This window comes from Bombina bombina, chromosome 2 (assembly GCF_027579735.1).
Source record: "Bombina bombina isolate aBomBom1 chromosome 2, aBomBom1.pri, whole genome shotgun sequence".
NCBI classification, from domain to species: domain Eukaryota; kingdom Metazoa; phylum Chordata; class Amphibia; order Anura; family Bombinatoridae; genus Bombina; species Bombina bombina.
The window spans coordinates 1,381,162,181-1,381,189,261 of record NC_069500.1 but is presented as its reverse complement, the minus strand read 5'-3'; the positions used below and the strand labels follow the sequence as shown (position 1 = coordinate 1,381,189,261).

Genomic DNA, 27,081 nt, shown 5'->3' with positions numbered 1-27,081 from the left:
TCATTATATATGTCCTTTTCTGAATACTGACACCACTAAGCAGCTAATCCACTCCCTGGTAATTTTCCGACTTGACAACAGTAATACTCTACTAACTGACTTTCATCTCTCCCCCTTTCAATCCATCCTAAATACCTCTGCCAGGCTTCCCGACACACTGTAAATATAAACAAAAGTTAAGGCACCCCTGACAATTTCCATGATTTTCATTTATAAAAAATTGGGTGTTTGGATCAGCAATTTTATTTTGAGTTATCAAATAACTGAAGGACACAGTAATATTTCAGTAGTGAAATGAGGTTTATTGGATTAACAGAAAATGTGCAATATGCATCCAAACAAAATTAGACAGGTGCATAAATTTGGGCACTCCAAGAGAAATATTGCATCAGTATTTAGTAGAGCCTCCTTTAGCAGAAATAACAGCCTCTAGACGCTTCCTATAGCCTGTAAGGAGTGTCTGGATTCTGGATGAAGGTATTTTGGACCATTCCTCCTTGCAAAACATCTCCAGTTCAGTTAGGTTTGATGGTTGCCGAGCATTGACAGCCCGCTTCAAATCACCCCCAGATTTTCAATGATATTCAGGGTCTGGGGACTGGGATGGCCATTCCAGAACATTGTACTTGTTCCTCTGCATAAATGCCAGAGTAGATATTGAGCAGTGTTTTGGGTCGTTGACTTGTTGAAATATCAAGCCCTGGCGTAACTTCAACTTTGTGACTGATTCCTCAACATTATTCTCAAGTATCTGCTGATATTGAGTGGAATCCATGCGACCCTCAACTTTGGCCAGTGCCGGTACTGGGAATCTGGTTACACAGCCCCACAGTATTATGGAACATCCACCAAATTTTACTGTGGGTAGCAAGTGTTGGTCTTGGAACGCTGTGTACTTTTACCGCCATGCAGAACGCCCCTTGTTATGACCAAATAACTCAATCTTTGTTTCATCAGTCCACAGCACCTTCTACCAAAATTAAGCTGGCTTGTCCAAATATGCATTTGTATACCTCAAGCGACTCTGTGGCGTGTGTGCAGAAAAAGCTTCTTCTACATCACCCTCCCATACAGCTTCTTCTTGTGCAAAGTGCACTGAATTGTTGAACGATGCACAGTGACACCATCTGCAGAAAGATGATGTTGTAGGTCTTTGGAGGTGGTCTGTGAGCTGTTTTTGACCGTTCTCACCATCCTTTGCCTTTCCGATGTTTTACTTGGCCTGCCACTTCTGGCCTTAACAAGAACTGTGCCTGTGGTCTTCCATTTCCTCACAATGGACACTGACAGCTTAAATCTCTGCAATAGCTTTTTGTAGCCTTCCCCTAAACCATAGTGTTGAACAATCTTTATTTTGAGGTAATTTGAGAGTTGTTTTGGGGCCCCCATGTTGCCACTCTTCAGGAGAGTCAAAGAGAACAAAAACCTGCAATTGGCAACCTTAAAACATAATTTATGCTTACCTGATAAATTTATTTCTCTTGTAGTGTAGTCAGTCCACGGGTCATCCATTACTTATGGAATATATCTCTTCCTAACAGGAAGCTGCAAGAGGATCACCCAAGCAGAGCTGCTATATAGCTCCTCCCCTCACATGTCATATTCAGTCATTCGACCAAAACCAGACGAGAAAGGAGAAACCATAGGGTGCAGTGGTGACTGGAGTTTAATTAAAATTTAGATCTGCTTTAATGACAGGGCGGGCCGTGGACTGACTACACTACAAGAGAAATAAATTTATCAGGTAAGCATAAATTATGTTTTCTCTTGTTAAGTGTAGTCAGTCCACGGGTCATCCATTACTTATGGAATACCAATACCAAAGCTAAAGTACACGGATGAAGGGAGGGACAAGGCAGGAACATTTAAACAGAAGGAACCACTGCCTGAAGTACCTTTCTCCCAAAAATAGCCTCCGAAGAAGCAAAAGTGTCAAATTTGTAAAATTTTGAAAAAGTGTGAAGTGAAGACCAAGTTGCAGCCTTGCAAATCTGTTCAACAGAAGCCTCATTCTTAAAGGCCCAAGTGGAAGCCACAGCTCTAGTAGAATGAGCTGTAATCCTTTCAGGAGGCTGCTGTCCAGCAGTCTCATAGGCTAAACATATTATGCTACGAAGCCAAAAAGAGAGAGAGGTAGCCAAAGCCTTTTGACCTCTTCTCTGTCCAGAGTAAACGACAAACAGGGAAGAAGTTTGACGAAAATCTTTAGTTGCCTGCAAATAGAACTTCAGGGCACGGACTACGTCCAGATTATGCAAAAGTCGTTCCTTCTTTGAAGAAGGGTTAGGACACAGTGATGGAACAACAATCTCTTGATTGATATTCCTGTTAGTAACTACCTTAGGTAAGAACCCAGGTTTAGTACGCAGAACTACCTTGTCTGAATGAAAAATCAGATAAGGAGAATCACAATGTAAGGCAGATAACTCAGAGACTCTTCGAGCCGAGGAAATAGCCATCAAAAACAGAACCTTCCAGGATAACAGCTTGATATCAATGGAATGAAGGGGTTCAAATGGAACGCCTTGAAGAACGTTAAGAACTAAGTTTAAGCTCCACGGCGGAGCAACAGTCTTAAACACAGGCTTAATCCTAGCTAAAGCCTGACAAAAAGCCTGAACGTCTGGAACTTCAGCCAGACGTTTGTGTAGAAGAATAGACAGAGCAGAAATCTGTCCCTTTAACGAACTAGCAGATAAGCCCTTTTCTAAACCCTATTGTAGAAAGGACAATATCCTAGGAATCCTAACCTTACTCCATGAGTAACACTTGGATTCGCACCAATATAAATATTTACGCCATATCTTATGGTAAATTTTTCTGGTAACAGGCTTCCTAGCCTGTATTAAGGTATCAATAACCGACTCCGAGAAGCCACGCTTTGATAGAATCAAGCGTTCAATCTCCATGCAGTCAGCCTCAGAGAAATTAGATTTGGATGGTTGAAAGGACCCTGAAATAGAAGGTCCTGTCTCAGAGGCAGAGACCACGGTGGACAGGACGACATGTCCACTAGGTCTGCATACCAGGTCCTGCGTGGCCACGCAGGCGCTATCAGAATCACAGAAGCTCTCTCCTGTTTGATCTTGGCAATCAAACGAGGAAGCATCGGAAATGGTGGAAACACATAAGCCATGTTGAAGACCCAAGGGGCTGTCAGAGCATCTATCAGCACCGCTCCCGGGTCCCTGGACCTGGATCCATAACAAGGAAGCTTGGCATTCTGGCGAGACGCCATGAGATCCAGATCTGAAGTTCCCACTCCCCCGTATGAAAAGTCTGGCGACTTAGAAAATCCACCTCCCAGTTCTCCACGCCTGGGATGTAAATCGCTGACAGGTGGCAAGAGTGAGACTCTGCCCAGCGAATTATCTTTGAGACTTCCAACATCGCTAGGGAACTTCTGGTTCCCCCTTGATGGTTGATGTAAGCCACAGTCGTGATGTTGTCTGACTGAAATCTGATGAACCTCAGAGTTGCTAACTGAGGCCAAGCTAGGAGAGCATTGAATATTGCTCTTAATTCCAGAATATTTATTGGGAGGAGTTTCTCCTCCTGAGTCCATAATCCCTGAGCCTTCAGGGAGTTCCAGACTGCGCCCCAGCCTAGAAGGCTGGCGTCTGTTGTTACAATCGTCCAATCTGGCCTGCGAAAGGTCATCCCCTTGGACAGATGGACCCGAGAAAGCCACCATAGAAGAGAATCTCTGGTCTCTTGATCCAGATTTAGTAGGGGGGACAAATCTGAGAAATCCCCGTTCCACTGATTTAGCATGCACAATTGCAGCGGTCTGAGATGCAGGCGCGCAAATGGTACTATGTCCATTGCCGCTACCATTAAGCCGATTACTTCCATGCACTGAGCTACTGACGGGTGTGGAATGGAATGAAGGACACTGCAAGCATTTAGAAGTTTTGATAACCTGGCCTCTGTCAGGTAAATTTTCATCTCTACAGAATCTATAAGAGTCCCTAGAAAGGGAACCCTTGTAAGTGGTAATAGAGAACTCTTTTCAACGTTCACCTTCCACCCATGCGACCTCAGAAATGCCAGAACTATCTCTGTATGAGACTTGGCAGTTTGAAAACTTGACGCTTGTATCAGAATGTCGTCTAGGTACGGAGTCACCGCTATGCCTCGAGGTCTTAGTACCACCAGAAGTGAGCCCAGAACTTTTGTAAAGATTCTTGGAGCCGTAGCTAATCCGAAGGGAAGAGCTACAAACTGGTAATGCCTGTCTAGGAAAGCAAATCTTAGGTACCGATAATGATCCTTGTGAATCGGTATGTGAAGGTAGGCATCCTTTAAGTCCACTGTGGTCATGTACTGACCCTCTTGGATCATAGGAAGGATGGTTCGAATAGTTTCCATTTTGAATGATGGAACTCTTAGGAATTTGTTTAGGATTTTTAAGTCCAAGATTGGTCTGAAGGTTCCCTCTTTCTTGGGAACCACAAATAGATTTGAATAGAATCCTTGCCCGTGTTCCGTCCGCGGAACTGGGTGGATCACCCCCATTAGTAAGAGGTCTTGTACACAGCGTAGAAACGCCTCTTTCTTTATTTGGTTTGCTGATAACCTTGAAAGATGAAATCTCCCTCGTGGAGGAGAAGTTTTGAAGTCCAGGAGATATCCCTGAGATATGATCTCCAACGCCCAGGGATCCAGGACATCTCTTGCCCAAGCCTGGGCGAAGAGAGAAAGTCTGCCCCCCACTAGATCCGTTTCTGGATAGGGGGCCCTCTCTTCATGCTCTCTTAGGGGCAGCAGCAGGTTTCTTGGCCTGCTTGCCCTTGTTCCAGGACTGGTTAACTTTCCAGCCCTGCCTGTAACGAGCAACAGCTCCTTCCTGTTTTGGAGCGGAGGAAGTTGATGCTGCTCCTGCCTTGAAGTTACGAAAGGCACGAAAATTAGACTGTTTGGCCTTTGATTTGGCCCTGTCCTGAGGTAGAGCATGGCCCTTACCTCCCGTAATGTCAGCTATAATTTCTTTCAAGCCGGGCTCGAATAAGGTCTGCCCTTTGAAAGGAATATTAAGCAATTTAGATTTAGAAGTCACGTCAGCTGACCAGGATTTAAGCCATAGCGCTCTGCGCGCTTGGATGGCGAATCCGGAGTTCTTAGCCGTAAGTTTGGTTAAATGTACGACGGCATCAGAAACAAATGCGTTAGCTAGCTTAAGTGCTTTAAGATTGTTCATAATTTCATCCAATGGAGCTGTGCGAATGGCCTCTTCCAGAGACTCAAACCAGAATGCCGCCGCAGCAGTGACAGGCGCAATGCATGCAAGGGGTTGTAAGATAAAACCTTGTTGAACAAACATTTTCTTAAGGTAACCCTCTAATTTCTTATCCATTGGATCTGAAAAGGCACAACTATCCTCCACCGGGATAGTGGTACGCTTAGCTAAAGTAGAAACTGCTCCCTCCACCTTAGGGACCGTCTGCCATAAGTCTCGTGTGGTGGCGTCTATAGGAAACATTTTCCTAAATATGGGAGGAGGGGAAAAAGGCACACCATGTCTATCCCACTCCTTGCTAATAATCTCTGTAAGCCTTTTAGGTATAGTAAACACGTCAGTACACACCGGTACCGCATAGTATCTATCCAACCTACATAATTTTTCTGGAATTGCAACCGTGTTACAATCATTCAGAGCCTAGCAATATGCGGAGGTTCTCAAGCTTAAATTTAAAATTAGAAATCTCTGAATCCAGTCTCCCTGGATCAGATCCGTCACCCACAGAATGAAGCTCTCCGTCTTCATGTTCTGCAAACTGTGACGCAGTATCTGACATGGCTCTCACCTCATCCACGCGCTCTGTCCTTAACCCAGAGCTATCACGCTTGCCTCTTAATTCTGGAAATTTAGATAATACTTCTGTCATAACAGTAGCCATGTCTTGCAAAGTGATTTGTAAGGGCCTCCCTGATGTACTTGGCGCCACAAAATCACGCACCTCCTGAGCGGGAGGCGAAGGTACTGACACGTGAGGAGAGTTAGTCGGCATAACTTCCCCCTCGTTGTCTGGTGATAATTTCTTTACATGTAAAGATTGACTTATTTAAAGTAACATCAATGCAATTAGTACACAAATTTCTATTGGGCTCCACATTGGCCTTTAAACATAGTGAACAAAGAGATTCATCTGTGTCAGACATGTTTAAACAGACTAGCAATGAGACTAGCAAGCTTGGAAATACTTTTCTAAATAAATTTACAAGCAATATAAAAAACGCTACTGTGCCTTTAAGAAGCACAAAAAGCTGTCTCAGTTGAAATAACAATGAACCAAAATAGTTATAGCAACCAATTCTTCACAGTAAATGTATTAAGTTAGCAAAGGATTGCACCCACCAGCAAATGGATGATTAACCCCTTAATACCCAAAAACGGATAACAATTTAATAATTAACGTTTTTATCACAGTCAAAACACACTGTCACAGGTCTGCTGTGACTGATTACCTCCCTCAAAATGAATTTTGAAGACCCCTGAGCTCTCTAGAGACGATCTGGATCATGGAGGATGAAGTAGACAGATTGTGACTGAATTTTTACTGCGCAAAAAAGCGCTAAAATAGGCCCCTCCCACTCATATTACAACAGTGGGGAAGCTCAGATAACTGTTTCTATGCAGAAAACGAAGATGGCAATGTGGTAAAAATCATGCCCCAATAAGTTTTATCACCAAGTACCTCACAAAAAACGATTAACATGCCAGTAAACGTTTTAAACATACATTTGAAAAGTTATGAAGTGTTATTAATAAGCCTGCTACCAGTCGCTTTTACTGCAGTTAAGGCTCATACATTATTTCAGTATTAACAGTATTTTCAGAGTCAATTCCATTCCTCAGAAAAATACATTCAGTGTACACACACTCATCAGCCTAATACCAGTCGCTATCACTGCATTTAAGGCTGAACTTACGTTACATTGGTATCAGCAGTATTTTCTCAGTCAATTCCATTCCTCAGAAAAATAATTTACTGCACATACCTCATTTGCAGGGGGGCCCTGCATGCTATTCCCCTTTTCTGAAGTTACCTCACTCCTCAGATGAGAACAGCCAGTGGATCTTAGTTACGTCTGCTAAGATCATAGAAAACGCAGGCAGATTCTTCTTCTAATGCTGCCTGAGAACAAACAGCACACTCCGGTGCCATTTAAAATAAACTTTTGATTGAAGAAATAAACTAAGTTAAAAAACACCACAGACCTCTCACAGCGACCTATCTTTAGTTAGGCTGCAAGAGAATGACTGAATATGACATGTGAGGGGAGGAGCTATATAGCAGCTCTGCTTGGGTGATCCTCTTGCAGCTTCCTGTTAGGAAGAGATATATTCCATAAGTAATGGATGACCTGTGGACTGACTACACTTAACAAGAGAAATACATTTTCTCATGATTGGATGCACCTCTCTATGAAGTTCAAGGCTTAATGGGCTCACCAAACCAATTGTGTGTCCAAATTAATCATTGCTAGGTAGTTACAGGTATTCAAATCAACAAAATGACAAGGGTGCCCAAAATTATGCACCTGTCTAATTTTGTTTGGATGCATATTGCACGTTTTTTGTTATTCCAATAAACCTTATTTCACTACTGAAATATTACTGTGTCCTTCAGTTATGTGATAGATCAAAATAAAATTGCTGATCCAAACACCCAATTATTTATAAATGAAAATCATGGAAATTGTTAGGGGTGCCTAAACTTTTGCTTATATATACAGTGCGTCAGAAAAGGTGGATTATAGATACACAAAAAAGACAAAGTCCAGAGCTGCAGTTAAAACTTTTCTTTGCTTTATTGAATCATTCTTTAAAAGCGGTACATGAATAAACACACAAACATGCCCTTAGAGTACATAGCTTACGCGTTTTGGCTGAACTGCCGTACTCATAGCTTTGTGGAACTCAAAGGAACGAACAAGCAGCTCAATAACTTGTTAGCTTGCTCTATGGCGATTTACCACCTGGGTGCACTTTCATTTTGCCCAGTAATGATTTTCACAGAGTAGAAGTTTCCTGTAGTATATCAGTCTGATCTCGCCTGTTATGGTCAGTCCAGCACTGAAATACCAGGCAATTCCTCTCTTAACAAGGAACACGGCAACACCAGACGATCGTATAGGCCTTCATTGGGCCTTGTCAGGGGCTTGATTCATGTGTCCTTCAAAAAGATAAATCTGCCAGAGTCCAGCCTTCCTGAAGTCCCACCGATTATCACTGATCCTACACCAAATTTCACAGAATGAATATCAACTTGTTTTCTTGCATTATTCGAGGTCTGAAAACACTGCATTTTTGTTATTTTGACCAATTGTCATTTATCTGCAAATTAATGCTCTAAATTACAATATTTTTTTATTTGGAATTTTTGATAAAATGTCAGCAGTTTATAGAATAAAACAAAAACTGTTCATTTTACTCAAACACATACTAAATAATAGTAAAACCAGAGAAACTGATAATTTTGCAGTAGTCTCTTAAGTGTTTCTAGAGCTGTGTGTATAGGTATATATAATGTATGTGTGTGTGCATATTTTTTAATATATATATCTATATATCTATATATATATCTCTATATCTCTATATATATCTCTATATCTATATATATATCTATATCTATATATATATCTATATCTCTATATATATCTCTATATCTATATCTATATATATATATATATATATATATATATATATATATATATATAATAAAGAGTTTTATTATGTACTAAGCTGTCTTTGAAGCATACACACATTTATTTAGTTATTTTAAAGATAAACCTGGCCTTATGGAACAATATCCATGTATGAGGAATCTTTCCTGGGAATGTAGTTTCAAAGTGTTGATTAATCTGAATGGGCTCTAAACCAGCACATTTTGGCAAAGTCAGGCTTGTTATTAATCATGTGTGGGAGTATTTCTAACTCAACTCTTAAAGTATTAATATTAAATCAGTAGGTTTATATGATGAAGTGGGTAGTAACACTTTGCAAATTCATGGACTACATTCTGGGAATGCAAACTGTAAAGAAAACACAAGGACTTAATTGTCCAGAACCCTCTACACATAGACATCTGGCTAACCATTCAATCAGTAAGGGTTAAACCAACTGTAATAATATACCCAATAATAAACCTATTGGGTACCTACATGGTTGTGCTATTGACATGGGTGAGATATGCACCTAGCATGTATGGACATGTGTATTTCTATTTGTTCATACACATGTTGCAGTTATAACCCCTCCTTGTAGGGCTATGATCCATCCGCACTGAGGAAACCCCGTCTATCATTTGGCATTGTGGGTGAAACGATCAGGATCGTAGGCATTGGATCTCTGTTGTACATGTGACCAAACCGGAAGTGAGCACGCAGCTAGACCACGCCATAATACTCTGGCGTGCACAAAACAGTTTGGTACAGAAATCCTCTATTTAAGTACAACAACAAGGCTCTTATTCCTATGAGCAATCAAGTGTTCCTGCAGCAACCATCGGATGTTTACAGCGGACGCTTTCTTTTTCAGATAAGTGTACTAACATTGGGAATGTGACTGAACTCTATTGCAATTCCGCAGTATGTGGAGGGTCAGCCCGCTCTAACTCTGTTTGCTTGTCACGCTAGCTTGCCGTTTTTGAAAGTTGTCTGCAGTCTTGCCATTACTCATGCTATCTGCTTTGCAGTTTGTTTGCAGCTTTGCCATTATTCATCACACTTGCCTGCTTATGGATGTCATGCATTATTTTTCTGGTAAAGGCAATACCGCCATATGTGGAGGGTCAACCTGGAATGACTCTGATTGCATCTTTAGCACCATTGAATATTAACATTCTGCTTCATTGCTAACAACTTCATTGCTAACAACTTCATTGCTAACAACCTCATTTGTATATTTGCATGTACTATTCTGTGATTGCTGGCACTACATTATTATATGTGTACTTAATTTTCTTTCATTCAGAGCACCTTGTATTACTTAGATCCCTATTACTTTCCCTGTCCAGTAGTGATCCCTTGCATTGTCTTGGGTACCGTGTACAGCCTGGGTGTAGTAATATATAAGGTAGCTTTGAATGGCATACGTTACTTTGCATTTTAAGATGTGCACATCTCCAGGGTACGGTATTGTCTGATGTACTTGAGCTAGTTTTGATGTTATGACAATATACACCTATGTAGCTGTTTGCTATTGTTTCTGATATGACAACATACATTTATGTAGCTGATTGCTATTTTGGGAACTTAGGTATTTCAATATTAAACAACATTTTTTGCTTATTGTGAATATACTGGTCAGAGATTTATTTTTAGAGCTAAATTGATTACACGATTTCAATTTTAGAAGAGTGCTTGATTCCCTATCTGGTTAGGTCCATTAATTTATTTGGCCCTTGTTCTTTTCTCACAGTTTGTTGGAAATATATTAAATGTTAAGGTGATATTTTCTTGTCAGCTTTTTAAAGCTTTGCTGCATTACTTCCATGTGCTTCAACATTTGGGTATCGTCCCTTTAATAGGGAGAGCTTACTGCTTCAACATGAAAAACATAATTTATGTAAGAACTTACCTGATAAATTCATTTCTTTCATATTGGCAAGAGTCCATGAGCTAGTGACGTATGGGATATACATTCCTACCAGGAGGGGCAAAGTTTCCCAAACTTCAAAATGCCTATAAATACACCCCTCACCACACCCACAATTCAGTTTAACGAATAGCCATGTAGTGGGGTGATAGAAAAAGCAGTAAAAAGCATCAAAAAAAGGAACTGGAAATAATTGTGCTTTATACAAAAATCATAACGACCATAAAAAGGGTGGGTCTCATGGACTCTTGCCAATATGAAAGAAATTAATTTATCAAGTAAGTTCTTAAATAAATTATGTTTTCTTTCATGTAATTGGCAAGAGACCATGAGCTATTGACGTATGGGATAGCAATACCCAAGATGTGGAACTCCACACAAGAGTCTCTAGAGAGGAAGGGATAAAAATAAACAGTTATTTTCCGCTGAAAAAATTAAATCCACACCCAAAAGAATAAGTTTTTCTCATAAATTAAAAAAAAAAAACCTTAAAACATAAGCAGAGGAATCAAACTGAAACAGCTGCCTGTAGACATTTTCTACCAAAAACTGCTTCCGAAGAGGCAAATACATCAAAACGGTAGAATTTAGTAAATGCATGCAAAGAAGACCAAGTTGCTGCTTTGCAAATCTGATCAAGTGAAGCTTCATTCTTAAAAGCCCATGAAGTGGAGACTGATCTAGTAAAATGAGCTTTGATTCTCAGAGACGGGGCCTGACCCAACTCCAAATAAGCCTGATGAATCAAAAGCTTTAACCAAGATGCCAAGGAAATGGCAAAAGTCTTCTGACCTTTCCTAGAACCAGAAAAGACAACAAATAGACTAGAAGTCTTCCTGAAATCTTTAGTAGCTGCCACATAATATTTCAGAGCTCTTACAACATCCAGAGAATGTAAGGATCTCTCCAAAGAATTCTTAGGATTAGGACACAAAAAGAGGGGACAACAATTTCCCTATTAATGATGTTAAAATTCACAACCTTAGGTAGAAATTCAAATGAAGTCCGCAAAACTGCCTTATCCTGATGGAAAATCAGAAAAGGAGACTCACAAGAAAGAGCAGATAATTCGGAAACTCTTCCAGCAGAAGAGATAGCCAAAAGGAACAACACTTTCCAAGAAAGTAGTTTAATATCCAAGGAATGGATAGACTCAGAAGGAGGAGCCTGTAAAGCATTAAAAACCAAATTAAGACTCCAAGGAGGAGAAATTGATTTAATGACAGGCTTGATACAGACCAAAGCCTGCACAAAACAGTGAATATCAGGAAGCTTAGCAATCTTTCTTTGAAACAAAACAAAAAGAGCAGATATTTGTCCCTTCAAGGAACTTGCAGACAAAACTTTATCCAAACCATCCTGAAGAAACTGTAAAATTCTATGAATTCTAAAAGAATGCCAGAAGAATTTATGAGAATTACACCATGAAATATGTCTTTCAAACTTGATAATAAATCTTCCTACAGATTTACGAGCCTGCAACATAGTATCAATTACTGAGTCAGAGAAACCTCTATGACTAAGGACTAAGCGTTCAATTTCCATACCTTCAAATTTAATGATTTGAGATCCTGATGGAAAAACGGCCCTTGAGACAGAAGGTCTGGAGTTAAAGGAAGTGGCCAAGGTTGGCAACTGGACATCCGGACAAGATCCGCATACCATAATCTGTGAGGCCATGCTGGGGCTACCAGAAACACAAACGATCGTTCCATGATGATCTTGGAGATCACTCTTGGAAGAAAAACTAGAGGCGGGGAGATACAAGCAGGTTGGTAAAACCAAGGAACTGCTAACGCATTCACCGACTCCGCCTGAAGATCCCTGGAAAGTTTCTGGTTTAGATGTGAAGCCATCAGATCTATTTCTGGAAGACCCCACATCTGAACAATCTGAAAAAACACATCTGGATGGAGTGGCCACTCCCCCGGATGTAAAGTCTGAAGGCTGAGATAATCCGCTTCCCAATTGTCTACACCTGGGATATGTACCGCAGAAATTACACAAGAGCCGGATTCCGCCCAAGAAACTATCAGAGATACTTCTTTCATAGCTAGGGGACTGTGAGTCCCACCCTGATGATTGACATATGCCAAAGTTGTGATATTGTCTGTCTGAAAACAAATGAACGGTTCTCTCTTCAACAGAGGCCAAACCTGAAGAGCCCTGAAAATAGCACGGAGTTATAAATATAGATTAGTAACCTCACCTCGAGATTTCCAAACCCCTTGTGCTGTCAGAGATCCCCAAACAGCTCCCCAACCTGAAAGACTAGCATCTGTTGTGATCACAGTCCATGTAAGACGAACAAAAGAGGCCCCTTGAACTATACTATGGTGATCTAACCATCAAGTCAGAGAGAGTCGAACGTTGGGATTTAAGGATATTAATTGAGATATATTTGTATAATCCCTGCACCATTGATTCAGCATACAAAGCTGGAGAGGTCTCATATGAAAACGAGCAAAGGGGATCGAGTCCGATGCTGCAGTCATGAGACCTAAAACTTCCATGCACAAAGCTACTGAAGGGAATGATTGAGACTGACGGTTCCGACAAGCTGAAACCAATTTAATTAGTCTCCAAAGCTCTTCTAGCTAAAATAGCTAAAGACATAGATCTAACATCAGTTTTGATGATATCAAAAATGGCATCACAGATAAAATGATTAGCATGTTGAAGCAAGTGAACAATGCTAAACAAATAGGGTCTGTTTCCTGTTGCGCTAAGATTTCCAACCAAAAATTTGATGCAGCTGCAACATCAGCCATAGAAATGGCAGGCCCAAGAAGATAGCCAGAATATAAATAAGCTTTCCTTAGATAAGATTCAAGTTTCCTATCTAAAGGGTCCTTAAAGGAAGCACTATCTTCCATAGGAATAGTAGTATGTTTAGCAAGAGTAGAAATAGCCCCATCAACTTTGGGGATTTTTTTCCCAAAACTCCTATCTAACTGCTGGCAAAAGATACAACCTTTTGAACCTAGAAGAAGGAATAAAAGAAGTACCAGCCTATGCCATTCCTTTGAAATCATATCAGAAATAGCACCAGGAACTGGAAAAAAAACCTCTGGAGTAACCACAGGAGGTTTATAAACAGAATTTAAATGTTTACTAGTTTTAGTTAAACACCACCTCTTTTAACAAGGAACAAATATACTACATCTTAAAGAGATAAGATTTGTCAGTGTCAATATCTGAGGTAGGATCTTCTGAATCAGATAGATCCTCAACAGAGAATGATAATTTAGTATGTTCTCGGTCATTTGAAATTTCATCAACTATGAGAAGTTTTAAAAGACCTTTTACGTTTATTAGAAGGCGCAATAGCAGACAAAGCCTTCTGAATCGCATCAGCAATAAAATCTTTTATATTCACAGGGATATCATGTACATTAAATGTTGAAGGAACAACAGGCATTGTACTAGTACTGATGGATACATTCTCTGCATGTAATAGCTTATCATGACAACTATTACATACCACAGCTGGAGATATAATCTCTTCTAACTTACAATAGATACACTTATCTTTGGTAGAACTGTTATCAGGCAGCAGGAATCCAACCGTGGTTTCTGAGACAGGATCAGATTGAGACATCTTGCAAATGTAAGAGAAAAAACAACATATAAAGCAAAATTATAAATTTCCTTACATGGCAGTTTCAGGAATGGGGAAAAAATGCAAACAGCATAGCCCTCTGAGCATAGAAAAAAGCAAGGAGCATATAGGAAGTGGGGTTTAAATAAATAATTTATTTGGCGCCATGTATGACGTACAACGCAAAATGAAATTTTTTGCCGCTAACATCCGAAAATGACTCAACTCGCGTCATGGCAGACGCAACCTTGTGCAAGGAAACCTGACGTCAACTAAGATGCCTGAAATTACGAATTTGCGTCAACGAACGTACCTTCACTCCAAAAAAATTATTGCGCCAAGAATGACGCAATAAATATCAGCATTTTGCGACCGCGCAAGCCTAATTTTGCCAGTGAAATTTAATGAAAAAGCAGTCAATTTGAAGAAAAGACTATACCCCAGGTAAGAAAAAATAACTTCCTAAATATATTTTCCCAATTGTGAAACCGATAGTCTGCAAAAGGAAATATACAAAAACCTGACTCATGGCAAATTAAAGTACAATACATATATTTAGAACTTTATATTAATAAATAAAGTGCCAAACCATAGCCGAGAGTGTCTTAAGTAATGAAAACATACTTACCAAAAGACACCCATCCACATATAACAGATAGCCAAACCAGCTGAAACAGTTATCAGTAGAGGTAATGGAATATGAGAGTATATCAATCTGAAAAGGGAGGTAGGAGATGAATCTCCACGACTGATAACAGCGAACCTATGGAAAAAAAATTCCCGTGAGGAAAAAAATAGAATTCAATAGGTGATACTCCCTTCACATCCCTCCGACATTCACAGTACTCAGAGGAATCAGGCTTCAAAATGCTGAGAAGTGCATATCACAGAAAATAAAGCACAAACTTACTTTACAACCTTAATAGGGAGGCAAAGTTTGTAAAACTGAATTGTGAGTGTGGCGAGGGGTGTATTTATAGGCATTTTGAGGTTTGGGAAATTTTGCCCCTCCTGGTAGGATTATATATCCCATACGTCACTAGCTCATGGACTCTTGCCAATTACATGAAAGAAATTATGATTACATTTTAATGAATCACTTTCAGCCTTTTGTTTCAATGTAGAGTTTATACAGCCAATCACAAACCTATCACCTATCACCTCATCAGCGGTATGCCTACTAACAATACAGAGGTATTGTGAGTACACCCCCTCACATTTTTGTAAATATTTTATTATATCTTTTCATGTGACAACACTGAAGAAATTATACTTTGCTACAATGTAAAGTAGTGAGTGTACAGCCTGTATAACAGTGTAAATTTGCTGTCCCCTCAAAATAACTCTCACAGCCATTAATGTCTAAACCATTGGCAACAAAAGTGAGTACACCCCTAAGTGGAAATGTCCAAATTGGGCCCAAAGTGTAAATATTTTGTGTGGCCACCATTATTTTCCAGCACTGCCTTAACCCTTTAGGGCATGGAGTCCACCAGAGCTTCACAGGTTGCCACTGGGGTCCTATTCCACTTCTCCATGACGACATCACGGAGCTGGTGGATGTTAGAGACCTTGCGCTCCCCCACCTTCCGTTTGAGGATGTCCCACAGATGCTCAATAGGGTTTAGGTCTGGAGACATGCTTGGCCAGTCCATCACCTTTAACCTCAGCTTCTTTAGCGAGGCAGTGGTCGTCAGAGGTCAGTTTGGGGTCGTTATGTTGGAAAACAGCCCTGCGGCCCAGTCTCCAAAGGGAGGGGATCATGCTCTGCTTCAGTATGTCACAGTACATGTTGGCATTTTGAGGGGACAGCAAATTTACACTGTTATACATGCTGTACACTCACTACTTTACATTGTAGCAAAGTGTAATTTCTTCAGTGTTGTCACATGAAAAGTTATAATAAAATATTTACAAAAATGTGAGGGGTGTACTCACTTTTGTGAGATACTGTAAGTGCAGAAGTTACAAAGCCGCTTTACAACAGGACACTGCCTATTAATTACAGCCATTACCCATTGTTAATCTGTCTGCAGTCTTTGATGCTGTCGACCACCATCACCAAACCCTCGAATCCTATGAAATTTGTGTCACAGTTCGCTGTTTCTCTAACCATAACTTATGAGAATCTTCACTGCTGGGGCTCTATTATTCCTGTACCTTGTTTTAGCCTACATGACAGCCCCCAATTCTACTTGTGTCACTTATTGCCTTTTTAGTATCTCATCCTAGAATTCTCCTTATTATCTAAAGTGTAACCTTTGCAGACCTGAGCTCCTCCTATTCCCTCAGCGCTTCTTTACAGAAGCCAATAAAAAACCCAAGTAAAAGCTGTTGAAAGTAAAAACAACATGATCATAACTGTGTACAACTAGGATTGTATTTCTCTCTGCTGAATATACCAGCTTTTTATATGGGAGCTGCCAATATCAGCCAAAGGAAACAGCCCCCCCCACCACACACACACACAAAAAAGCACTATATTTTGTAAAAAAAAATAAAAAAAAAATAATGGCACATGGAATTATTATTTTATTTAGTACAATGCCCCTTAAAAACGTGGTTTTCAATATAGCTAATGAATTTTATTTTAGAATCACTTACAGAAAATAAAGCAGGCTTACCTTGCCCTTCTGTTGTTGCATCTGAAAAGAAAAAAAAAAACACAATTACCCTCTGCTGATCATTACACGGGCTGCCATTTCTGGCTCAGTAACTTGAAACATGGCGTTTTGCGGCGCTTTCCTCACCTGGACTATCATACATTTATTCAGTAGTTTCCACTTCTAGGAAAACAGTAACGTTTTCCCTGCATGTTCCCTCTCCATTTCTACAAGTGTTCTAATAATTCCAGCCTGACCGTAATGGGCACTCAATAGAATCAGCTGGCAGATAAGGGGGGTAGAGATGTGAGAACAAAAAAGGAACAGAGCGAACTCCAGGAAATAGTGGGAAATATTAAATGGATGTGTAAGGAAACTGACAAAGGGACATTCATTTCAAAATGTATCTGTTCATAAAATGGTTTAATTATGTATAAGTAGAACTAAAATTACTACTCTTGATAAATTGTAATAAATGAGGGATTTCCCATTAGCCAGAAAAGCTGAAGCACGTCCTGTAGAATCCATTACCCTGAGCCATGCAAAGATGTATATGCGTCTAATTAAACAAATATAACAATTTTAAATGCTTATAAAACATATTTTGTACGAGAACAGACATGTCGCACCAACACAGCTTCTTCCTGCTACCCAGGAAAACCAGTGCTCTATGCAGAGAGCGTGTCCCGTACAATAGCCTTCTGGTTGGCTGTATTACCTGCTGGAGAAGAGAAGAACAACTTTGCTGACCTGTGGATGCCCAGGGTTTTCATTTAAAAAAACTAAATATTTATATGATTAAAATAGCCCTAATTAAAGGCAAAATAATCACCTACATGGTATATTAGATGTATAAGCTAATTTTAGTTTAATATTGGCTTACATTTTAGCCAGGTGGTTAGTAAAATGGTCATCTCATTAATACATAAATAATAAACTATTCAGTTGCATACAAATTCAAACATTCAAATATAGGCTTGATCTTCCTTTCACATTCTCCTCCATACTATGATCTTTTTGAATTTTCGCCACTATTAATTGAGAGGTTTCTCAGTATATTATACTATACTTCCAGGCAATCCAATACGTTTTAATTGCAGGTATACAGTGGAGCAATACGGGGAAGACCATAAAAAGAATGAGGGTTCTATATAGCGTAAAGGGTAAGTAGTATAAAATGAAAGAGAAAAAAGGGCTGGCAGAACTCACTCCTACCAGGACCTTAGATCCATCAATCTAGGTAATCGGTAAGTGATGTATGGGAATAAATCAGGAGAGGTTAGTGTGACGGTAGGTTTTTGTACTGGTCCCAATAAATGTTTATAAAATGTGTAAATGTGTGCGTCACCTGACCATTGGTTGTAATTTGTATGCATCTCCTACTCGCTCCCTCATTGTTGGTATCGCGGTTTAGATTTTTGACAGCCTCTCTTTTCTGGTCAGATGCTGCTAAGCTTTCACAGTCCAGTGCAGATGAGAATACACTGTAAACAGCTACAACTTAGCCGAACAGAATTAAATGCTGCTGTAAGAGTGGCAGACTGAAACGCGGGCAATGTTTATGGAGGCAGTCTGAAGGCACGCATACTTTATTTAAAGGGACATTAAACAATAGACTTGTGCATTAAGCACTATTCTGCTCTTTTTGGAGCCGGATTGATTCTGGGGTAAGATCACTGTGTTAAGTTTTGTGCAAATCCAGATAGGTGGTGATCTTGCACCAGAATTGATCCAGTTCCAAAAAGAGCAGAATAGCGCTTACTTCCACACTCTGCGCTTACTTCCACACTCACTTCCGCATTTGGATCCCAATGAAGTACCCAAATGCACAAAATGTATTAAACATTAAATACATGCTAGATAGAATGCTATATTCAAAGCACATATCCTGAGAACAAGCAAACTCATTTTTCAAAATTATATTCGTTTTTTTCAATATTGAAAAAAATACATGTAAAGTTTTAGTGTCTATAAAGCAATGACCGTCACCATGTTGTAACCTAGGGTTATTTGCTAAGGACAATTAAGGACATTTGGTCATTCGTCCTGATTCACAAAATAACCAAAACTGTATTTAAATAAGGTTTTTTTATCGAACTGAATGAGACCGCGTTCTCATTTTTACATTAAAAATATTAACTAAAAGCCATAAATGACCTAAACATACGCATACCCCGGACATTAGAGTGTGTAGCCAAAGACTGTGCAGAATATAGCAGTGTTAAGTCTGGAGTCTCCGCTTTCCCTTTTAAAAAGGAACACGACACCCAAATTATTTCCGTCTCATTATTCAAATAAAGGACACAATTTTCCAGTTTACTTCTATTATCAATTTTGCTTCATTCTTTCACTATCTTTTTTTAAAGGAGCAGCAATGCACTACTGGGAACTAGTTGAACAAATGGGTAAGCCAATGACAAGAGGAATCCAAATGTATGCATTTCAGTATTGAATAGAAGCATTTTTGTGATATAAAAGTATTAGCAAATATGCTTCTAATAAAAGCTATAGCTGTTTCAAAGGATTCTAAGGACCAATTCTTTCTGATATGAGGACCGTGGATTTCCTATTCAGAAGCGAACAATGGGGTCTTCAGGCCCTGGTTGATACGGGTTTGAAATGAGTCTAGATAGACAGGGGGGAGCCGGCCAGAAAAAAACCTCATCCCTTCACGATTTCTTTCTTGTCCAAATTATTTAGAATTGATTGTTAAAGGGACAGTCTACACCAGAATTTTTATTGTTTTAAAAGATAGATAATCCCTTTATTACCCATTCCCCAATTTTGCATAACCAACAGTTATATTAATATACTTTTAACCTCTGTGATTATCTTGTATCTAAGCCTCTGCAAACTGCCCCTTTATTTCAGTTCTTTTGACAGACTTGCAGTCTAGCCAATCAGTGCCTGCTCCCAGATAACTTCACGTGCACGAGCACAGTGTTATCTATATGAAATACATGAACTAACACCCTCTAGTGGTGAAAATCTGTTAAAATGCAATCTGAAAAGAGGTGGCCTTCAAGGTCTAAGAAATTAGCATATGAACCTCCTAGAGTTAAACTTTCAACTAAGAATACCAAGAGAACAAAGCAAATTGGTGATAAAAGTAAATTGGAAAATTGTTTAAAATTACATGCTCTATCTGAATCATGAAAGTTTATTTTGGCCTAGACTGTCCCTTTAAGTATGTACCGTGCACCAGCATTTTAAACACAGCACTTGGTCAAAGACCCTAAGACGCTTGTTCCATCTGGTAATGACTCCGCTTGTTAATTGCTGACATGTTACAAACCCCACTGGTGCTCTGAGTATATAAAATGCTGGTGCACTGAGAGTATCTAGCTATGCTTCACATGCACGTGCAGAGAAAAATGTTAACACTAAAACAGCGATAACTTTTACTAGAAGCATTTTTGCTATCACATGTATATTGTAAATGTGTTTCTATTCAAATATGTAATTCATCTATGTGCATTTAAATTTTGACCGGAAGTCCCTTTATAGTTTGCCCAGTAACAAAAGCTTTGTTCTTCTTTAACCCCTTAACGACCAGCTGGTCGTTATGTCCTTAAGGACCAGCAACCTTGTCCCTGTACGTCGCTGCAGTCCTGGGCTTCTCTCTGCCGCGATCTTGCGCAAAACTGCGCTATTTCTGCATGCCCCCCGCGTACCTAAGATTGCGGCAATTAGGTAGAGGGGAGGGTTAGAGAGAGGGTTGGGGGGGGGGAATCAGGGAGGTTGATGAGTTAGGGGGAAACCTACACTGCAGCAAATATTTTTTTTTTAAAAATTATTCTTACCTGATCAATTTATTTATTTTTTTGGCACGGTGAGTCCACGGATCATCTTAATGAATGTTCGGAATATCACTCCTGACCAGCAGTAATTAAGATGATCCGTGGACTTACTGTGCCATTAGAAAGAAAAAAAGGCTTTAATTTTCATATTGGTAGACTTTCTGCCATTAATTAAGATGGCGGTGACAATTGTAAGGGGAGGGAATAGAGCTGTTTGAGGGGGGTCAGGGAGGGATCAGGGGGTGGAATGTGTCAGGTGGGAGGCTGATCTCTACACTAAAGCTAAAATTAACCCTACAAGCTAAACAAAGATACTAAGAGAACAAAGAAAAATTGATAACAGGGGTAAATTAGAAAATTGCTTAACCCCTTAACGACAGAGGACGTGCAGGGTACGTCCTCCAAAAAAATACCCTGCACGTCCTCAGTCTCTGAAAGCGGTGGAAGCGATCCTGATCGCTTCCAGCCGCTTTCCGGTTATTGCAGTGATGCCTAGATATCGAGGCATCCTGCAATAACATTCGTTAGCAGTCCGATGCAGAGAGAGCCACTCTGTGGTCCTCTCTGCATCGGCCATCGATGGCCGCAATCGTTGGTTGGTGGAACTGGCGTGGGAAGCGGGTGGGTGGCCATCGATGCCTTCTTTGATGCAGAGGGGGCGGTATCGTGGGCGGGGTAGTCGGGGACGCGAGCGTGCACGGGTAGGAACCACTACAATGCAGAAAAATATTTAAGAAAAAGTTGCAGGGAGGGGGAAATTAAAGTATAATAAAAATAATCTAAGGGATCTGGGAGGGGGTGGGGGGTTGGTCTTGGGGGGGGGCAAGCTACACTACAGAAAAAATATAAAACATTTTTTTTTTAAAAATCTATTTTATTGTAAACTGGGTACTGGCAGACCCAAGATGGCTACCAATAAGTTAGAGGGGGAGGGTTAGAGAGCTGTTTGGTGGGGATCAGGGAGGTTGGGGGCTAAAAGGGGATACCTACAGAGCAGCAAATATGCTTAAAATTATTTTTTTAGAAAAATCAAAGATAGCTTATTTTAGTACTGGCAGACTTTCTGCCAGTACTTAACATGGCGGGGAAGGAAAGAGAGCTGTTGGGAAGGATCAGGGGGTGTAATGTGCTATAGCCTGATGAAACAGTGTATAGCACTGAGAAACGCATTGCTGTTTTTATTATTATAATAAATTTTAATCCTTTTGAAACTCTCCATCTGCTGTTGATTCATTATATTTGTCCTTGGTGTAATCTATCCTTGGACTTTTTTCCACACGTGGCATTGCTCCCCCGGACCTGCTGGTGGATTCCCACTGATTCCTGCCCCATTGGCATATCCTGACCACAGATATCTGGGTATCTCTGGACTCTCCCTGGCGAGACGAGGACTCCCATCGGTGATCTCTTCTGCTGGTCTACCGGACGACGCGTGGTTCCGGACTGCTGGTACTGCACATCTGTGCTTTACGCTGTGTGAGTAGGATTTCACTCATTTCATCGCCCGTTATCCTAAGTTGTTTATGATCTGCACTATGTGGCGCCCTCTATTCTGTTCCTTTTAAATTGGAAAGTTGTTTAAAATGGTATTCTCTGTCTGAATCATGAATGTCTAATTATGACTTTACTGTCCCTTTAAAGGTAAATCCAGAGCAGTATTGTGTGTGAATAGAACCACCAATCAACAGCTAGTTCCCAGTAGTGAATTAAAGCACATTAGGCTACCTAGGTATGCCAAAAGAACAGCATAAACTTGCTAAAAGAATTAAGCCTTAAAAAAAAGTGTCTTAAAAGGGACATAAAACAAGTGGCATAGACACAACATAATATAATATGTACTTTAATTACTTTACCTGCAAATGTATACTGCAATTCCTCGCCATTATCCTTTTCTTTTTAGTTTCTGAATTGTAAAGCTCTAACTCCCCCCACACAATTCCTTTTATGGCTGTATCTATGTTTATTGTTCTTTTGGTAGAATGCAAAAGTGAATAGGGATTATCTGCTGGAGCATGCCTGGAAGCTGTGAACTCAGAAATACAATGCCTGTGTCTAAACACTGATAAAAGGGGTGGAGTTAGCTGCTCCAGGCAGTTTAGCTATGCAATTCAATTTGCTTATTTTTGAAAAATTATTTTAAATTACTTGCCAGCACTTTTTAAAAAAAATAAATTATGCAAACTATTTTAAATTAATTAGCCCTTTTAGGACATGCACAGATCTCAACCTGTTTTATGGCACTTTAAAATTGTATACGCTGTCTTATCCATGAATGTTTATTTCTGACGTCATGCCCATTCAAGTGAACAATGGTCTAAAATGTTCCATGTAACAAAACAACTCTATATGGATTTAGTTTTACACTCATCGGCCTGAGAGAGATTCTCTGGTTGTAAGTCGGGTTGACACAGCTTCTTTGACATGTTTGATAATAATTGGGATAGCAGGAAAGTATAACTCACATCTGGTTTGTTACAAACGTCCTATTTATCTAAACTATCATGGGTTGTGGCTTTTATCATCACCTTTCTCTTCCTTTGGAGAGCAGTCTCACTCTCTGACTCTAATATTTAAAGGGAGATGAACATTTTTTGCTTTCATGATTCAGATAGAGCATACAATTTTATACAACTTTTCAATTTTCTTATTATTAAATGTGCTTTGTTCATCTTTTGTTAAAAGGGACAGTTTAGTCCAAAATAAAACTTTCATGATTCAGATAGGGCATGTCATTTTAAACAACTTTACAATTTACTTTTATCATTAATTTTGCTTTGTTCTCTTGGTAAACCTAGGCGGTTCATATGACAATTTCTTAGACCTTGAAGGCCGCCTCTTATCTGAATGCATTTTGACAGTTTTTCCCTACTACAGGGTGTTCGTTCATGAGTCATACAGATAACATTGTGCTCATGCATGTGGAGTTACCTAGAAGTCAGCACTGATTGGCTAAAATGCAAGTAATCACAGAGATAAAAAAAAAGTATATTATTATAACTGTGTTGGTTATGCAAAACTAGGGAATGGTAAATAAAGAGATTATCTATGTTTTTAACAATAAAAAATATGGTGCAGATTGTCCCTTTAAAGCAGCAGCAATGCCTTACAGGGAGCTAGCTAAATACATCAGGAGAGCCAATGACCAGAGGCATATATGTGCAGCCACCAATTAGCAGCTAGCTCCCAGGAGTGTTTTGCTGCTCATGAGCCTACCTAGGCAATCTTTACAACAAAAGATAGCAAGAGAATGAAGTAAATTAGATAAGACGCCAATTGGAAAGTTGTTTAAAATTGCATTCATCCGAATCATAAAATAAACACATTTAAAGGGATAGGAAAGTCAAAATTAAAACTCGCATGATTCAGATAGAGCCGGTCATTTTAAGACTTTTAAATTCACTTCTATTTTCAAATGTGCTTTGTTCTCTTGGTATCCCTTGTTGAAAATGAATATGCACGTATCCTACACTAGTGGGAGATGCTGCTAATTGGTGCCTGCACACATTTGTCTCTTGTGATTGGCCAACTAAATGTGTTCAGCTAGCTACGAGTAGTGCAATGCTGCTCCTTCAGCAAAGGATAACAAGAGAATGAAGCAAATTAGATAACAGAAGTAAATTGGAAAGTTGTTTAAATTGTATTTCTATCCAAATCATAAAAGAAAAAAATTGGGGTGCCCTGTTCCTTTAAGTGCTCTTTATGATTTACTAGCTTTGTGCATTTAAAGCGTTTGTATATTTTTCTGTGCTTCTCACTACATTAATACACATTATTTTTTCCCCAATCTTCCCTTTTATGTTTCTTTAATTTATTCCTTTTGAAAATGCAATAAAAATAGATTTGTAAAAAAAAAAAAAAAATCTGTATATTAATATAACTATGTTGGTTATTCAAAACTGGGGAATGGGTTATAAAGGGATTATCTATCTTTTTAAACTAAACACATTTTCAAGTAGACTGTCCCTTTAAATAAATTGGTCAGTATCAAACATGTTTACTATTTAGATTTAAAAGCTAACAGACTGTAATAGAACAAATAAAATAGTGAATAAATTGGTCTACAAATTTGTGAACTAAGAATAAAAGTAGTATCTGGAAAAATGACAACATGAGAACTGCTGGCCATAGACATGAAAGAACTTTTTATTTTACTTTGTTGCGGTAGATTAAAAGTAAGATTTTTAAAGTCAAGCTGAAACATGCCCCTCTGTGGGATGCCTGTGGGTTAACAGGTGTAAAAATAAAATGTATTCTTACCTAACAAAGTCTTTTCTTTCTTGGTAGTGAGTCCACTAAATTCCTTATTCTTACATATGGGAATTACATCACCTGGCCACCAGGAGGAGGCAGACACCACAAACAAAGCATTCAACTATCCCTCCCACTTCCTCTACCCTCACAGTATATCAAGATCGTGGACAGAAAAAGCAAAAAAGAGATAAAAGAGGTGCCTTTACAAAAAATTCAGGGCAGGTTTGTGGACTCTTATTACCAAGAAAGAAAATAATTTATCATCAGGTAAGAAAACATTTTCTTTTCTTTCTAATTGTAGTAAGAGTCCACGAAATCCTTATTCTTACATATGAGAATCTATAAACAAGCTGTGGAGTCCACAGAAATTTAGGATGGGCTGATAGCAGAAAAAAATGCAGACACCTAGTTACTAGGCACCACTGCCTGAAGAACATTACTCCTTAATGATGCCTCAAGCGAGGCAAAAACTTCTAACTGGTAAAATTTTGTGAAAGTATGTAGGAAAGAACAGGTTGCAGCCTTGCAGATCTGTTCCACAGAAGCCTCATTTTTGAAGGCCTAAGACGTTGACACTGAATGAGTAAAATGAGCGGTAATACGAGGCAGAGGCTGCTGACCCACCTCTGAGTCAGCCATCCTAATAAGACTTCTCAACCAAAAGAATAGGGAAATAGTGGCCTTTTGGCCCTTGCCAGAGAAAAGAATGAACAGGTATGATAAGAGACGAAAGATGATAGAACTTTAATACTCAAACCACATTCAAGTTGTGTAATAACCTCTCTTTAGAAGAAACTGGATTAGGACAAAGACGGAACCACAATGTCCTGATTAATGTTAGCAGCAGAAACAACCTTAGGTAGAAAACACAATTTCGTCCAGAGAACAGCCTTGTCTTTGTGAAAAAACAGATAAGGGGAATAACACTGAAGAGCAGACAATTAAGACACTCTACGTGCAGAAGAAATTGCCAACAAAAATAAAAAAAACTTTCCAAGATAGTAACTTGATATCAAGAGAAGGCATAGGCTCAAATTGAGAAAATTTCCTTTGTAACAAAACAGAAATAATATCTGACCCTTAAAGGGACAGTCTACACAAGAATATTTATTGTTTTAAAAGATAGATAATCCCTTTATTACCCATTCCCTAGTTTTGGATAACCAACAGTTATATTAATACACTTTTTACCCCTATGATTATCTTGTATTTAAGTCTCTGCCAACTGCCCCTTATTTAAGTTCTTTTGACTTGCATTTTAGCCAATCAGTGCTGGCTCCTAGCAACTCCACATGCATGAGCACAGTGTTATCTATATGAAACACATGAACTAACACCCTCTAGTGGTGAAAAACTGTCAAAATGCCCTGAGCTAAGAGGTGGCCTTCAAGGGCTTAGAAAACAGAATTTATGTTTACCTGATAAATTACTTTCTCCAACGGTGTGTCCGGTCCACGGCGTCATCCTTACTTGTGGGATATTCTCTTCCCCAACAGGAAATGGCAAAGAGCCCAGCAAAGCTGGTCACATGATCCCTCCTAGGCTCCGCCTACCCCAGTCATTCGACCGACGTTAAGGAGGAATATTTGCATAGGAGAAACCATATGGTACCGTGGTGACTGTAGTTAAAGAAAATAAATTATCAGACCTGATTAAAAAACCAGGGCGGGCCGTGGACCGGACACACCGTTGGAGAAAGTAATTTATCAGGTAAACATAAATTCTGTTTTCTCCAACATAGGTGTGTCCGGTCCACGGCGTCATCCTTACTTGTGGGAACCAATACCAAAGCTTTAGGACACGGATGAAGGGAGGGAGCAAATCAGGTCACCTAAATGGAAGGCACCACGGCTTGCAAAACCTTTCTCCCAAAAATAGCCTCAGAAGAAGCAAAAGTATCAAACTTGTAAAATTTGGTAAAAGTGTGCAGTGAAGACCAAGTCGCTGCCCTACATATCTGATCAACAGAAGCCTCGTTCTTGAAGGCCCATGTGGAAGCCACAGCCCTAGTGGAATGAGCTGTGATTCTTTCGGGAGGCTGCCGTCCGGCAGTCTCGTAAGCCAATCTGATGATGCTTTTAATCCAAAAAGAGAGAGAGGTAGAAGTTGCTTTTTGACCTCTCCTTTTACCGGAATAAACAACAAACAAGGAAGATGTTTGTCTAAAATCCTTTGTAGCATCTAAATAGAATTTTAGAGCGCGAACAACATCCAAATTGTGCA

At 39.5% G+C, this 27,081-nt stretch overlaps 1 protein-coding gene across 1 annotated transcript in view; it reads right to left on the bottom strand.

Annotated features, from left to right (window-relative positions):
- The window catches only part of PTPRA (protein tyrosine phosphatase receptor type A), a 586,312-nt gene that overhangs the window by 234,707 nt on the left and 324,524 nt on the right, over window positions 1–27,081 (bottom strand). The window contains exon 5 of the mRNA XM_053704306.1: window positions 16,829–16,849. Within this exon, the coding sequence (XP_053560281.1) occupies window positions 16,829–16,849 (21 nt within the window). The remainder of the gene's footprint in view (window positions 1–16,828; window positions 16,850–27,081) is intronic.